At 36.5% G+C, this 14,555-nt stretch overlaps 1 protein-coding gene across 1 annotated transcript in view; it reads right to left on the bottom strand.

Annotated features, from left to right (window-relative positions):
- Nucleotides 1–14,555, bottom strand: part of LOC105217256 (SEC14 domain and spectrin repeat-containing protein 1-B) — a 50,150-nt gene that overhangs the window by 4,377 nt on the left and 31,218 nt on the right. The window contains exons 7-8 of the mRNA XM_029043485.2: nt 12,473–12,837; nt 8,631–9,238 (exon numbers count right to left, since the gene is read on the bottom strand). Of these exons, the coding sequence (XP_028899318.2) occupies nt 8,631–9,238; nt 12,473–12,837 (973 nt within the window). The remainder of the gene's footprint in view (nt 1–8,630; nt 9,239–12,472; nt 12,838–14,555) is intronic.

The following is a 14,555-nucleotide window of genomic DNA, read 5'->3' as shown; positions in this document are numbered from 1 at the left end:
TGTGCTCCAGCCGTTCTTAGCTCGTCTTCTGTTATTCACTTGTGTTTTACATAAATATGTATTGCTTGCCAAATGTGCTTTCTTTAACTGACAATTGTGCGAAATATTTTGAAGAGCATTAAAACGTTTCTATTTTTAAATAAATATTCGGAAGATTTATTATGTTGTATGCGATCTCAACGCCACTACTGTTAAGCGCCTTACGGTAATTTGTTTGTTATATTTTTCATAGCCAAACTTTTCACGCGGTAACTCCTTTCTTTGCGCGTAATCACTATCACCAGAACTCGCGCACGTCTTTCAATAACCTTCTTACGGACGACCCGACCGATTTAGCAAACGACACAACGGTATATATATTATATTTGCTCCCGTACGAAATTACGATTTGAAGAACCACGCTGGATCGCGCACTAAAATATACTAACTCGCCTATTGTGTCTGTCTGTCAGACTGCTCCTCTGCGAGCTCTAAATTTTTCAAAAATATGTATTATTAAACGCGCGTATTCCTGGCTGGTAGTGAATGTGATGGCATTTTTGTTGTTATTTTCTTTGATTTTTCTATTTTTTCCCCGCCTGATTCGTGAGTAGATGCGACGCGTGGATGGCTAAAATTATGTGACGTTTCTTGTGTGTTTTCTCTTTTTTTATTTTTGATTTTAGTTTTACTTTAATTTTATTTTTATTTTATTTGGTTTTGTTTTTGTCTTTTAGTGAAAACGAATTTTGGGTGAAAGCAATTTTCCTGTGCGCTTTTTTCCGGCGCGCTTTCTACTATATTTCTTTATACATATTGATAATATATATATTTATATATATACTTAGAAACGCACAAAAGCCAAAAACCATTTTAAGTTTATATTTATTGTTGTTGCTGTTTCTTTTGTGGTTTTTGCCAACAGCTGCACTAAACTTTAGCCAAGTGAGATCAACCAAGAATATCGGCACTGACGCACTATATCTGTAGTATTTGTCTAAACCTATATATTTGTTTGCATAATGTTATCTAATTGCGGTTTCCTCCAATATTATATATGAGCCAATAGTGATATAAATTTCTTGGCTACACGTATAATACATAAATCCATATATACATATGTTATTAGGCTTACCCACTAGGAAAGAAAAAAATACTAAGGCCTAACATTTTTTAGATATTGAAAAAATTATCAAGGTTGCTGCCAGACTGAAATTTTTTAGCAAAAAATATTAGGTTGGCAAATATCTCCCCTCCGCCTTTTTGTCTTTTGAATTTCGCAGCAATGTATAAAGCGCTACAGAGCTCGTATCTCGCTATACATTTTTTAAAGGTCTTGACATAACCTACAAAACGACTATGCATTATTAATTTGTATATTGCGTTCAAAAGTTATAGACGTGTAAACATAGAGTCCACTAACGCCGAAACTTGCGCTATTTTAAAGTGTTCCTTCTTTGAAGGCAAATCCGCTTTAGAAACGTTCCGTGAGATTAATGGTATTTTGGGGGATGGTACTCTATCTTTCGAACAGCGGAGGAATGGTTTCGACGATTCAGAATGAAAACGACACCATTTTTTAGCCGGCGGAAGACCTGTGATGACGAATACCGATCAAATCATGGAAAACATCGAGTTAGACCGGCATCTCGTGCCATCACCCAGGAGATGGCAGTTAGTCACAAAACCATTTTAAACAATGTGCAGTAGACTGGATTTACAAAAAAGCTTGATGCTTGGGTACCGAATGGTTTGACGCAAAAACCTTCTGGACCGAATCAACTCCTGCGATATGATGCAGAAACGAAACGAACTCGACCCATTTTTGAAGCGGATGGTGACTGACGACGAAAAGTGGATCACATAGGACAATATCAAGCGAAAAATGTCGTGGTCGGAGGCCGGTGCATCGTCCCAAACAGTAGCTAAGCCGGGATTGACGGCCAGGAAGGTTTTGGTGTATGTTTGGTGGGATTGGAAGGGAATCATCCACTATGAGCTGCTCCCAAATGGCCAGACGCTTAATTCTACCATCTACTGCGGACAGCTGGACCGCTTGAAGCAGGCGATCGACCAGAAAAGTCCAGAATTGGCCACAGGAATGGTGTAGTGTTCCACCAGGACAACGCCAGACCACACACTTCGTTGATGACTCGTCAGAAGCTACGGGAGCTCGAATGGGAGGTTGTATTGCATCCACCATATAGCCACGACATAGCGCCAAGTGATTACCACCTGTTCCTGTCCATGGCGAACGCCCTTGTTGGTGTAAAGTTGAACTCAAAAGAGACTTGTGAAAAGTGGCTGTCCGAGTTCTTTGCAAATAAGGAGGGGGGCTTCTACGATGAGGGTATTATAACGTTGCCGTCTAGATGGAAACAGATTATCGAACGAAGCGGCACATATTTGAACTAAATCACTGTAACACTTTTTATAAAGCGTTGAATAAAGAGCAAAAAGGCGGATATTTGACAACTTAATATTAATAAGAATTTGATTATAATAAATATTTGATAAAGAAAGATCAAAAACATAGAGCTTTAGAACAGCTTGCAATTGGAAGCATATTTCTCAGGAGTTACCAGCTGCTTAGAAAATTTAGTGCAAGGTAAACAGTAGATTTAAAATTTAAATACCTTAAAGTTCTAAAAGGTTTGCAGTAAATAATATTTTATGTAGAACTGCCATCTGTTTTCCATTACATTAATATATTTAATACAACTTGAGGCGATATTCTTTTTTTCAACGCTAATCGGTTCCACGCTACATATGTTCCATATACATATCGTCCTCTGAGAATGGCTGCAGAGGTTACGTTATTTACCACGAATATTTTTTGAAGTATCTAAACATACCCATATATTGCTACGGAATGATTCAGTGTAACCCCTTAAATACCATATATTCTTAAGAGTCTTCTAAAACCAAAATATTATGTTTTTGGTCTCTCTAAAAACTTTAAAGCAATTTCCAATCAAAAGTCCAAATTTGCTACTTAATATTCTTGCAGGGAATACGATTTTCTCTCGAATTTATGTGAATGTATTTATAATTACGTTCCTTGTAACTATGGGACAATAAAATATCTTAATGATTTTCAATTCGCTCACTCATTAGCTAGACATAGCTCTTAAAAATATATAAAAGCGGACAAGATGAAGAGTGACATATTCTCAGATAATATTTGACTTATTTATTAATAATATTGTGATTTATATTATATAAAAAATGCTGAGTGTGACATTAAGGACCTATAAAAAAATTTTACGACCACCTAATTTGGAAATTTTTTATGTTGAGAGAACTTTTTCTTTATTTAGTTAGATCTACAGTGATTTTTAGACATAACTTCCAAAATAAAAAAAATATTTTACCAGGTTCTATCTTCTTAAGGCCCTATACTTTGACCATTTTGATTTTATATTTTTCATATTTCTGCCGTTTCGTCTCTTCATTCACTAACTGAGTGATATTCTCTCTGACAAACGGCACAGTCCGGACAATCCCGAATACTATTTGGCCTGCCTTAGCCCTCCTATAACTCTACCTTGCAACTTACTGCTTATTAATTGCCTATAAATAGTAAAATGAGAATCATTCTCACACTCAATCAAAAGATAGCTTCGTATCACGTAACAATATTTAATTAGATTTACAGTACACGTAGCATAATTTCGCTATAATCAACAGTTTTGGCGTCATAAAGGTAGTCAATAACCTCGGCCTACAGACAGACTGGCTACTGTTCTATTACAAAGGATATACATACATACATACATACGTTTGTATTAGTTCTCATTCACGATAAAGTGTTTATTTACATTCTAAGCGTTTGTGGAAATCCATTGTAAAAGTGCAATAAACGCAAATTAATGCTTAAAGTGTTGTATGCATGGTTTACTAATGCGCAGCAACAACAACAACAAGAGTAGTGTAAATATGACGGAGATAAAGGAAAGGCGGTCTAACGTGTGTAGTCTTTTATATAATCACATCTATATGTACCCAGTAGGAAATCGAGAGCATTGGCTTTATCAAATTTATATAAAACAAGTAAGGAAGGGCTAAGTTCGGGTGTAACCGAACATTTTATACTCTCGCAATTTATTCATTTAATTTTATTAATATTATATAATATACAATTTGACCCACATAATCGTCATATATATTGTATAAAGTCCATTGAAAGTTGGAAAACATAATATTAGGATAGAAGCACCGAGGTCCTCGTGTTCGATATATGGGGCCTTAAAAACCTATGGTCCGATTTTGGCGATTTTTAGAATGGGGCTGCCACACTATAAACATAGTATTTGTGCAAAGTTCTGCACCGATATCTTCACTAGTGCTTACTTTATATATTGTAATGTAAACGGTTCAGATCGTCTTCAAAGTTCTGGTATATAGGAAGTAGGCGTGGTTGTGAAGCGATTTGGCCTATTTTCAAAACATATTATTGGGATGTAAGGAAACTATTACAAACCAAGTTTCATTGAAATCGGTCGAGTAGTTCCTGAGATATGGTTTTTGACCCATAAGTGGGCAACGCCACGCCCATTTCCCATTTTGTAAAAAAATCTGATCTGCAGAAAGTTTGGTTTATATAGCTCTATTAGTTTCCGAGATATGTACAAAAAACCTATTTGGGGGCGGGGCCACGCCCATGTAAAATTACATCCAAATATGCCCCTTCATAGTGCGATCCTTCATAACAAATTTTATTCCCATAGCTTTATTTATGGCTTAGTTATGGCACTTGGTGCCAAGAAATAAGTGTGCCAAGTTTCATCAAGATATCTTAATTTTTACATTGTTAGTTTTTAGTGCAGAAAATCCTATAATTTCTCTCAATTGGATAAAAAGATTAAAACCAGTGTAAAAATTATATTTTTAATCAAAATCAAAAAAGTCAGCGCTCTCATCACTTTTGACAGTTATAACATTGAAATTGTAACCTTGGGATAATTTCAACCTCAATAAAAAATCAAATATTGATAGATGGACCATTCTAAACGAAATGTCCCTGAGAATAAATACTTCCAGAAATATCTTAAGTATACTATTTATGACTTCAGGAAGAATCTAGTAAAATTAAGGCGATAATTCAGATTCCACAGCTAAATTGTGAGACCTAATTTCCTAACGGTATGAGTTTTTTCACTTACAAATTAAAGAAATAGCAAGCAGTCTAGAAATTGCAGATTAAAAAACGGCATATCAGTTAAAAAACTCACATAATATTCATTAATTTCCTATAGGGTACGTTTTTTTACCACAGTACCTTCACATGACACTTGAAAATTATGCAATATCTTCATAATTAATTCATTTGCGTGCGGTGAACAAACAATAACTTTGGTTGAGTTCTGGAAGATAGGAATAGAATTCAAAGCATGAAGGAAGTATACGAAAGAAAGCATGTAAATATGTAAATGATGCACACGCGTGTGGGAAGAACATGCGGAAGCAGACATGTTGTAGACACTCATTGAGAGCAAGCGCTTCAATGTGCTTACATACCTTCACCTACCTTTGTATGTGTTTGTTTGTAACAGTATTGTTATGTGAGCATTAAAAATGTCACTTTGTGAGTTAGGCCGACGACAAAGGCGGCTAAAGCGATAATGATCGAAATCGAATTGGATTTTTGAACACATTTCATTTGCTTTTGTTCAGAAAAGGAAAATGTAGTACCAGCAGAACGTGTGTGGTCTTCAAAATTCGGTCTTCACAATGAATTGATAATATGGCAGGGATAATTTTTTTTCTTTTACCGTAGTAAAGTAATATTGTATTAATTAAGGGGTTAGGTGGGTTTCAATATTTCAAATTTTGATTTTTATGTGTTATTAAATAGTGCAATATGTTTAAAATAATATCCAAAAATATCATCCGAGCAATATTCTAAGATATAGACAGTTTAGAAGCTACGCCCTTCAGGCCACGTCAGTATAAATGTAAAACTTTAAACGCATCTACATAGCTCAAAACTCAACTTTTCAAGGCGGTAAACACGATATCTCAAAAAGTTATGAAGCAATTTTGTTCAAATTTTGCACACTTCTTTGGAATAACATTATCTGGTTTATGAACGAAGGATTTTTTATGTTTATTACAACAATTTTTTTCGAGCCAATATATTGTGAAAATTTTACCAAAAAAGTGAGTTTTTTGGTTAAAATTCTGTCAAAAATTCCTTTTCCTTCGATTATCGGAATATTTTTGATTTATTGATTTTAGATGAACCAATAATGAGTTTGTTGTCCAGTTTTCGGTATTTTTAAATAAAATTTTCACAAAATACTGTAGAAATATGTATGTATCTTTGATATGCTAAATTGTTTAAATGAAATATATTAAATATATACCCTTGTTTTTAGCCTTTGAAACCCACCGCCTTAATACTCCTATTGAAAATAATTTTAGTTTTATTTTTAGTCTTCTTAAATTTGTATACATTCTTTGAATAAAATAAGGAAATATTTCGTTTTGAAAAAAAAAAACTTCACAAAATTGCAAATTTCTTTGTCATGATTTCTCTAAATTTGTCAGGAAAAAACACTGAGGTCATGATTTCCCATCATATTTCGGAACCTAGCCATAACATAAAAAGCTCGACCTTTACTTCTTAATGCTCCTGTAATGACATTTTTTAGGAAAAAGTTTTTGGGAGACGTCATTTCAATTGTTTTTCTACGATACCAACCCAGATTTAGGAAAAAGGGATATATTTGATGCGAAAATTCGCATAGTTTATTAACCTTTTAAGCTATCTGAGAGATATCTCCATAAACGTCTCCCATTTGCCATAATGCAATGTTGGCTTCACAAATTATTTAGAACAGTCTAACATTCCTCTCGTCCAAATATTCCGAAATTATTGGCTTTCTTTCCTCCTTCTATTCATCCGCCCAATTTTATTCTTTATAGGACTTAAAGAGATATGTATGACAACTCCCATTTATGAAATATGTATATTATGCTATAAATGTTGGGACCTTAAGACTACAAGCCAATGAGATTTAACCCATGACAAGAAAGTTTTTATAAGAAGAAGTCACAACTGAGCTATATCAGGTATTACGGCATTACAAATGCACCTAAGATGATAATATTCTTCTTAATCTTGGGCTTCATCAAGAATTTTTACTTGTTAAATAAACTATTAAAGTAGCCTATCACTAATAATACAGTGGAACTTCTCTAACTCGAATCACCATAATTCACAAAAAAATTCGAGTTAGAGAGACTTCGAGCTATAGAATTTTCATTAAAACTTACTATTTTTCAATAGCTGTAAAATATAGATTTATACAAAGTTTTATTTAAATACGTTGTCTTCTGTCGCCTGTATCCCCTGCCTTTGTTATATGATTTACGCAATCCATAATATCATAGTATTTGTTCGCCTTCTTACGATATAGGGAGACTCTTTCAAAATTCTGCCTCGATAGTACAATTTTAAATTTTGTATTATGCCCTGGTCGAAAAGTTCGATTTATAGAAGAAAATTTGTATAAAATTTTACTTCTATTGCCCATTCAAGAGTTCGAGTTAAAGAGAACTTCGAGTTAAGGAAGTTTCAGTTATGGAAGAAAATTTGTATGAAATTTGATTTCTAAGCGCTATTGCCAATTCAAAAGTTCGAGTTATGGAGATCTTCGACTTATAGAAGTTCGAGTTATGGCGGTTCCACTGTATATTGTAAAAGTTCAGATAATATTATATGCTGATTTTGATTCATGAAGATATTCGTGAAAGAATACGCCTACTATATGTGGTAGATAAGGCCTTAAAATTGGCGAGCACATTTAAATGAATATTAAAGAAACATAATTTGGAGTTAGATTGAAGGAGGTCTTTCTAACACTAAATCAAATTTACCCCTCTTCATTGTCATAATATTCAAACCTCTCTTCAAATTAAGAAAATTAAAACCAGTCGTTGAAATAAAAAACTGTGTGGTGGACTTTTTTCAAACCACAGAAGACGCAAATTATAATTCATTTTACAAAAAAACACGCCTAACTCCAAAGAAAACTAGCGTACGGTAGCGAGTGAGCACGCTTCAAAAACAATATAAGCCAAAAAAAGTTCACTTAACCGCCGGTCAATTGTTTTAACACGCGCCGTGGGTGGCACAAGCAAGCGGCAACACGGTAACTACTCATTCACGAATGTTTAAGCACTTTACTATATTAGATGCTCGTTAGAACCGGTTATCATAATAAGAACAAGAATTTCATGTTGAAAAGCTTGCTTGAAAATGCAACTTGAAAATGCTTGTAAAAATTCGGTTAATTTTAGTGCTCGTAAATGAGGCATGAAATTAAATTCTATGCTAACCAATCGCCCTTGAGATAAGCAGCCTATTAAATGGGTTTTCATGTGTTGTATCTACATACAAGCACAGCATCTTAAAAACATGTTTATAACAAGAAGATAATGTAATAAAATGTGTCACAATTAACACTCAGCACCGTTATAACTAGTAGAAACGCTGCCTTAACCCGATTCGCTACAGCTGTTTCAATACTATACCAGAAATTTAACGCTTCAACAAGTGCTCCGAAGCTGAGGACACCAACCGACATAGCAATCATTATACACAGAGATATTTGGTGATAAAACTAAACTCATTTCATACGCACCTCATCCCCGTAACGGCATCCAAGACGAATGGTTCTTTCAAACGAGTTTTCAGCAAGCGGCCCAACCGCACCATGCGACCCACTTCGAGCAGCAGCTGTTCGCGCACCACCAAATGTTTACGCAGCTGATCGCGCAGCAGCGCCGCTGCACCACTTGCTCCACTCGTTGTCGCACTCGTCGTCGTCGTCGTGGTCGATTTGTCCGCAAAGCCAGCAATGTTTTGAGTAACACTATCTTCATCCGCACCACCGCTGTCTACACGCTCGTTCGTTTCGTCCGCTACTGCCCGCACGCCGATGATGATTGGCGGCGATGCGCGTGTATCCGACTCGCTGCTGATGCCGCTGCTGCTGTTCGGCGTCTGCTTCAGATTGCGCACCGATAAGCGCAGCTCCTGCAACTGTTGGCAGTACTCCTCGACGCTGCGATGGAAGACGGCCGAGACGCGCAGTCGTGTCATGTGCTCCTGACTTATGGCCTGCAGTCGATGCCAAGTGTGCTGTAATTGCTGTGACATACGTTGTGGTATCGCCGCGGCATCGAGACGACAGGAAATGCGCAACGCCTGTGAAGCTTCCAGCAATTGACAGCCATAGTTGTAGATGCTCTGCAATGAGGAATGCATTGTGCGTGTGTGTGTTTTTATTGGAGTCATAAACAGTTAGTGGATATGTAAATAACAAATTCAAGTGTGTGTGTGCCTGAAAATTGCACATTTTATGCATTCTTTTGGGAGGAAATGATGTTAATTGCGGCCATACCTAGGCAGATATGTAAATATCTTTATGTAGCAGGATATAGTTACATGTATATACTTATGTATGGAAATATAAATTCCCATACACAGAGTCCGCCAGGTGATTTCTACAAAGAGAGAAGCAATGGCACGCGAATAATTGAATTTACTCTGTGACAGGTGGATATTCGTCTTCTTATCTGACGCAAATAAAAATGTTAAACCAAAATGAAAACAGGAAATTTACATAATTAAAAATTGTTACAAAAATTGTATAAAAAAAAAATTAAAAAAAAAATAAAAAAATAAAAATAAAAAAAAATAAAAATTTAATTGTATATTCGTAATTCAGGAACTGTCTAACCTCACATTCGAATGCATCGAACTATTAATTAATAAAACTCAAACAGCTGCTTTATGATAACGAAATCCTTAGAAATTATAAGACTGATGAAGAACTTTCAAGGAAGGACAACCTCGTTATAATATTTACAAAAGAGTTAGAGATAAATATTCCATATTAATAAACCATTAGTGCTTTGACGCCCATGGCGACCTTTTCGAACGCAGTACATGATATAAGCTTTAGCTTTGATCTTTCTGTAATACAAGGGGTTCTAACAAGATTCCATAGGTCCATTCGGTAAGAAGTAGAAAAAATGTCAGCACTTGAAAGAATTTTCACGGACCTTGTTTATTGAATGATATTTTTGGTACTAAAAAACTCTTCAAAATAGCTTACACCATTTCGTCATTTATAAATTGGGACACATTAAATGTTCGAAGCGATGTAAGAGTGATCGCAGGTTCAGAATAGGTGAGATTGTTCAGACTATTTCTCAAAAACAACCTAATTCAACACTTATTTATATGGAAGAAATTTTAAATTATCTCAGATCTCTTTAATAAAGTGAGCCATAATTTCTTTTGCATAGCCACGCTTGCAGAAGTCCAGTCACTGAACCCAATTTTCGACGGTTTTCAAGCGTAAATCTGCCGATACTGCTTTACACGTTCAATTTCACATTCGATACTCGTACATAGTTCATCAGTCGTCGCTGGCTGGCTTGTTGGCATAGACCAGAGGCTTTGACGTAGACCCACAGGAAAACTTGGTTTTCAATAAATCGGTTGTGACATTCGCTGTGTGGCTTGAGACGCCGTCATATTGAAACCACATATTGTCCAAGTCCATATTATCCAATTCGGGCCTAAAATATTCGCTTATCAATAACTTGCCGGTATTGATCATCACGGGAGAAGCGCGGCCCACTGAGGCCGCCGGCCCATAAACCGCACCAAACCGGGATGCAATGGTGACTCGTGTAGTACGTGTGGATTGCTGACTGAATAATAACGCATATTTTGCTTCTTGACGAAGGAATTCAGCCCGATTCATGAACATACGACGGTTCTGGTGGTCAAGCATCTTCAGTTCTTGCGTCAATTTAATCTTGTAAGGACGAAGGCCAAGATCTTTTCGCAAAAGACACCAAACGACGTCGCAGGATTGCCCAACACTTGAGGACGAAGCGTGAGAGACTGATTTGGCTCTTCCACAATTGATGCGCTAGCGGCAGAAATATTCGCCACACTACTTCTTTGTCTTACTGGCACATGAACTTTTTTTACTGTGCATTAAAATTTTTTCACTAGACGCTCAATTGTTGATCTGACCGGTCGATTATGTCGACCATAAATTGGACGTAGCGCTCTTAAAGTAGAGGCCACTGACTCCGAATTTCGGTAGTGTATTTTAATAATTTCGACTCGTTGTTGGATCGGATAGCTTTCTATGATGAAATGGCAAACCTCACTGAAGGTAAATGTCAAAAGAGTGGGCGTAGTTTGCTGTCCCTATAGGTCTTTCTTTATAACGTCCCTTTTGAAAAACCCTATATAATATTTACTTCTTGTTAAATTCACCAAATTTCATATATATCATAGGTTCTCAGGGCCTTTTAAGATGAACAATAAAAAATCTAGAGAGTTTTACTTATCCGAAAGATAACTTATCACCTTTTGAAATTTTAAAATCATCTTTACTTCCGTTTAAGTAATACATCTTCTGACCACCGTACATCAAGAAACTATTATTAATAATATTGTGGTCGCTTGACTTTCTCACGTTCCTTACCACACCTAACAGCACTCCAGAGTTCAGTAACACCTAAATTGTTAAATTTCCATTAAATCGTCAAAGTTATCTAGAATTTTCCTATTCTAGATTATACACATTGTTAAATCAACTGTAACAGGTGTGTGCGGTTAACAACCAAGTAACGGTACTGCATAAGCTAGTTATACTACCACCTACCACTGTCACAACTGAGTGCGGCCACATAGCAGTTAGTTTCCCTGCATCAAATTGGCGACAGCAAAACGCGAAAACAGCAAATTATTTTGTTGCGCTAAATTACACCATTCACCATTATCAATGCAATGGATGGCTAAGTAGAACCAGAATTACACTGAACAGGTTCTGCATAATAAGAGGGACACAAAAAACAACAACAACAAATATTTCCAAACTGAAAAAAACGAAGAAGAAGAAGCAGAGAAACCGGTGATGAACGGAAATTGGACCGCTTTAACTCACTGACCATAACAATAACAAACCCACAATATTAACAAGAGCAACAACAACAAAAGAGCAAACAACAACAACAAACAAAAACAATGCCAACAACTCAGGATGCAAAACATGATTACAAACTGTGATAAATCGCATGCATTCGGCTGACCATTAACAACACCTCTCAGCAAGCAAAATTGTAACTACAATAACAACAACAACTACTGTAAAAACAACAACAACAACTATATTTAAAAAAGCGACAGACCGAAACACAGTCAGCGTTAGTAGCGCACGGTGCCTCCCAGTACCAACGGCAACTTGCCACACAGCTTGCACCACAGCTTGCACCACAGAGGCGGCTCTTGGGGTCCCCAAACAAACATATATACTTATACATATCTACAAATGCATAGCAACATTCCCTCAATGAGCAACTGGATGAATGACTTTTTGTACTCTTCTCTGGCAACTACAATCAAACACACACACACATACATATATAGAATACATTCAGTTAGTAAACTTACCTTTCCAGTTTCTTGAAATGTCTGCAATTCATCCTTCTGCACCTGTATCTCGTGTATATTACAACCGACGTGCGAATGGCACTTGATCATGACATTGTACAAATCCTCCATCCATTTAATGGCCATACGTCCGTCCTGTTCGTATGTGTAAATGTGTGTCACTTGTTCCAAGGTGAGTTTCTGCAGTTCAACCGAGTCGCCGAAGATGTTTCGTCGCGCCAATGTCGTATCCAAAATATCGCGTACATTGCAAATATCTTCGCTGTAGTCGATGTGTAGGTCACGGCCAAGCGCATCTTTCACCGGCATCGCCAGCATATCGCTGAGTTTTTCGCCCTCCTTAACGAGTTCGCGTTCCAGGTTGACTGTCAGCCCAGCCAGCCAGTCAGTGGATTTGTTTGTGCCGATTTCGTGAATTCCGTTTTGTGTTCAACACAATTGGGCGATTAATTGGATTCGGTGAAATGTTGTGTTTGGAAATTGCGGCAAAAAGGGTGAAAAGGAAAATGAAAAAATAAAAACAAGAAAGATGCATATTTTTAGTGAAATTTGTGCGCAAAAGTGCTTAACCAAGAAATATAAAACTTATTTGTATCGGCAAATTGAAAGTTTTGTTTTCAAGTAACGGTTTTTTTTATGGAGAAAACTTTACAACATGGCCTTATTACAAGAAGTGTGGGAAAACTGGTCAGATCACCACAGCCTAAGTACTGTAATTACAGTTACTTTGCAAGGAAGCCTAGTCTTGTGAGCTCAACTCTCTCAATTCGTATCATCTTTCATTATGTGCCTTAGAATATAAGAATTCTTGTATAGGAAATATGAGAGACAGCGATCACGGAAAGGACGATCGAAACGAAGGGGATTATATACTTAGCTAGTATAAATACGTTTCAGTTCAATAATTGGAGTATGAGCACTACTGACGCATTCTACGCCAAGATCTTAAACTGAAAGCTTATGCAAGAACTGAAGCCACTCGACCTTCACAAGCACATTACTTCGTTCTAGGCGCTTTTGAAAAGTTCAAAAAAATTCCGACGTTTTTGAGCCAAATTCTGTTCAGGGAAGAGGTCTGGCTCAATGGGTATGTAAACAAGCTAAATTGCCGCATTTGGGACGAAGAGAATCCTGAAGAAATTCAACAGCTGTCTTTTCATCCAAAGAAAAACGGTTTGGTGTGATTTGTTGGCCAGTGGAATCATCGGTCCATATTTCTTCAAAAATTATACCGTTGAGAAGGTAACCGTAAATGGCGACCGTTATCGCACCATGATAACCGACTGTTTGATGCCTGAAATAAAAGCTCGTGATCTCGACATTTGGTTTCAACAAGATGGCATCATTTCCCACACATCGTATCAATCAATGGATTTATTGAGAGAACACTTCGTTGAGCAGATAATTCCACGTCTTAGCCCGGTCGATTGGCTACCAAAATCATGTGATATCACACCGTTAAAGTCTAAAGTCTATGCGGACAATCCCGCTTCGATTCAGGGCTTGAACGAGTGATCGAAAATTGGAACCATTTGGAACGTAGCCGCGGCCAACATTTGAAAGAGATAATCTTAAAAAAAAAAATGCAAAAGAATGTTCTTTCGAATGAAGATTGCTCAATTTTACTCCGGTTATCTTGAGGACAAGAAGAACTATAAATCAACTTGGTCATGGGTCATATACATATTTAACAATTTTCGTTGTATTAGTATCCAATGCATAGATTTTCTATCTAATAAATGTAGTATAGTCATATACTTTAAACCCTCATCATCTGTCTTCGTTCACCATCTTACTGACTAATTTTTGCTAGATCATTATGTTAGCCTCAGTGTGGTAAAGAAGCTTTAAGATGATTTAGTTTCGCGCTTGGTTAGACTTGCAATGGGTTGCCGTGTCACATTATTGACATGTACCGTAGTCTACATTTGACACCAACTTCAATAAAACCCCTTCTACTTCCAAGAACACCGATAACGTTCGTCTCTCAGAAATTTTTTTTTTATGTTGAATCTTGATATCGAAGATGACCACCAATAAAATACACACCTATATAGGCTTGATCTGAACTCCTAACCTAAAA

Source organism: Zeugodacus cucurbitae, chromosome 4 (genome assembly GCF_028554725.1).
Source record: "Zeugodacus cucurbitae isolate PBARC_wt_2022May chromosome 4, idZeuCucr1.2, whole genome shotgun sequence".
NCBI classification, from domain to species: Eukaryota; Metazoa; Arthropoda; class Insecta; order Diptera; family Tephritidae; genus Zeugodacus; species Zeugodacus cucurbitae.
This window is presented reverse-complemented; position numbering and strand designations above follow the sequence as displayed.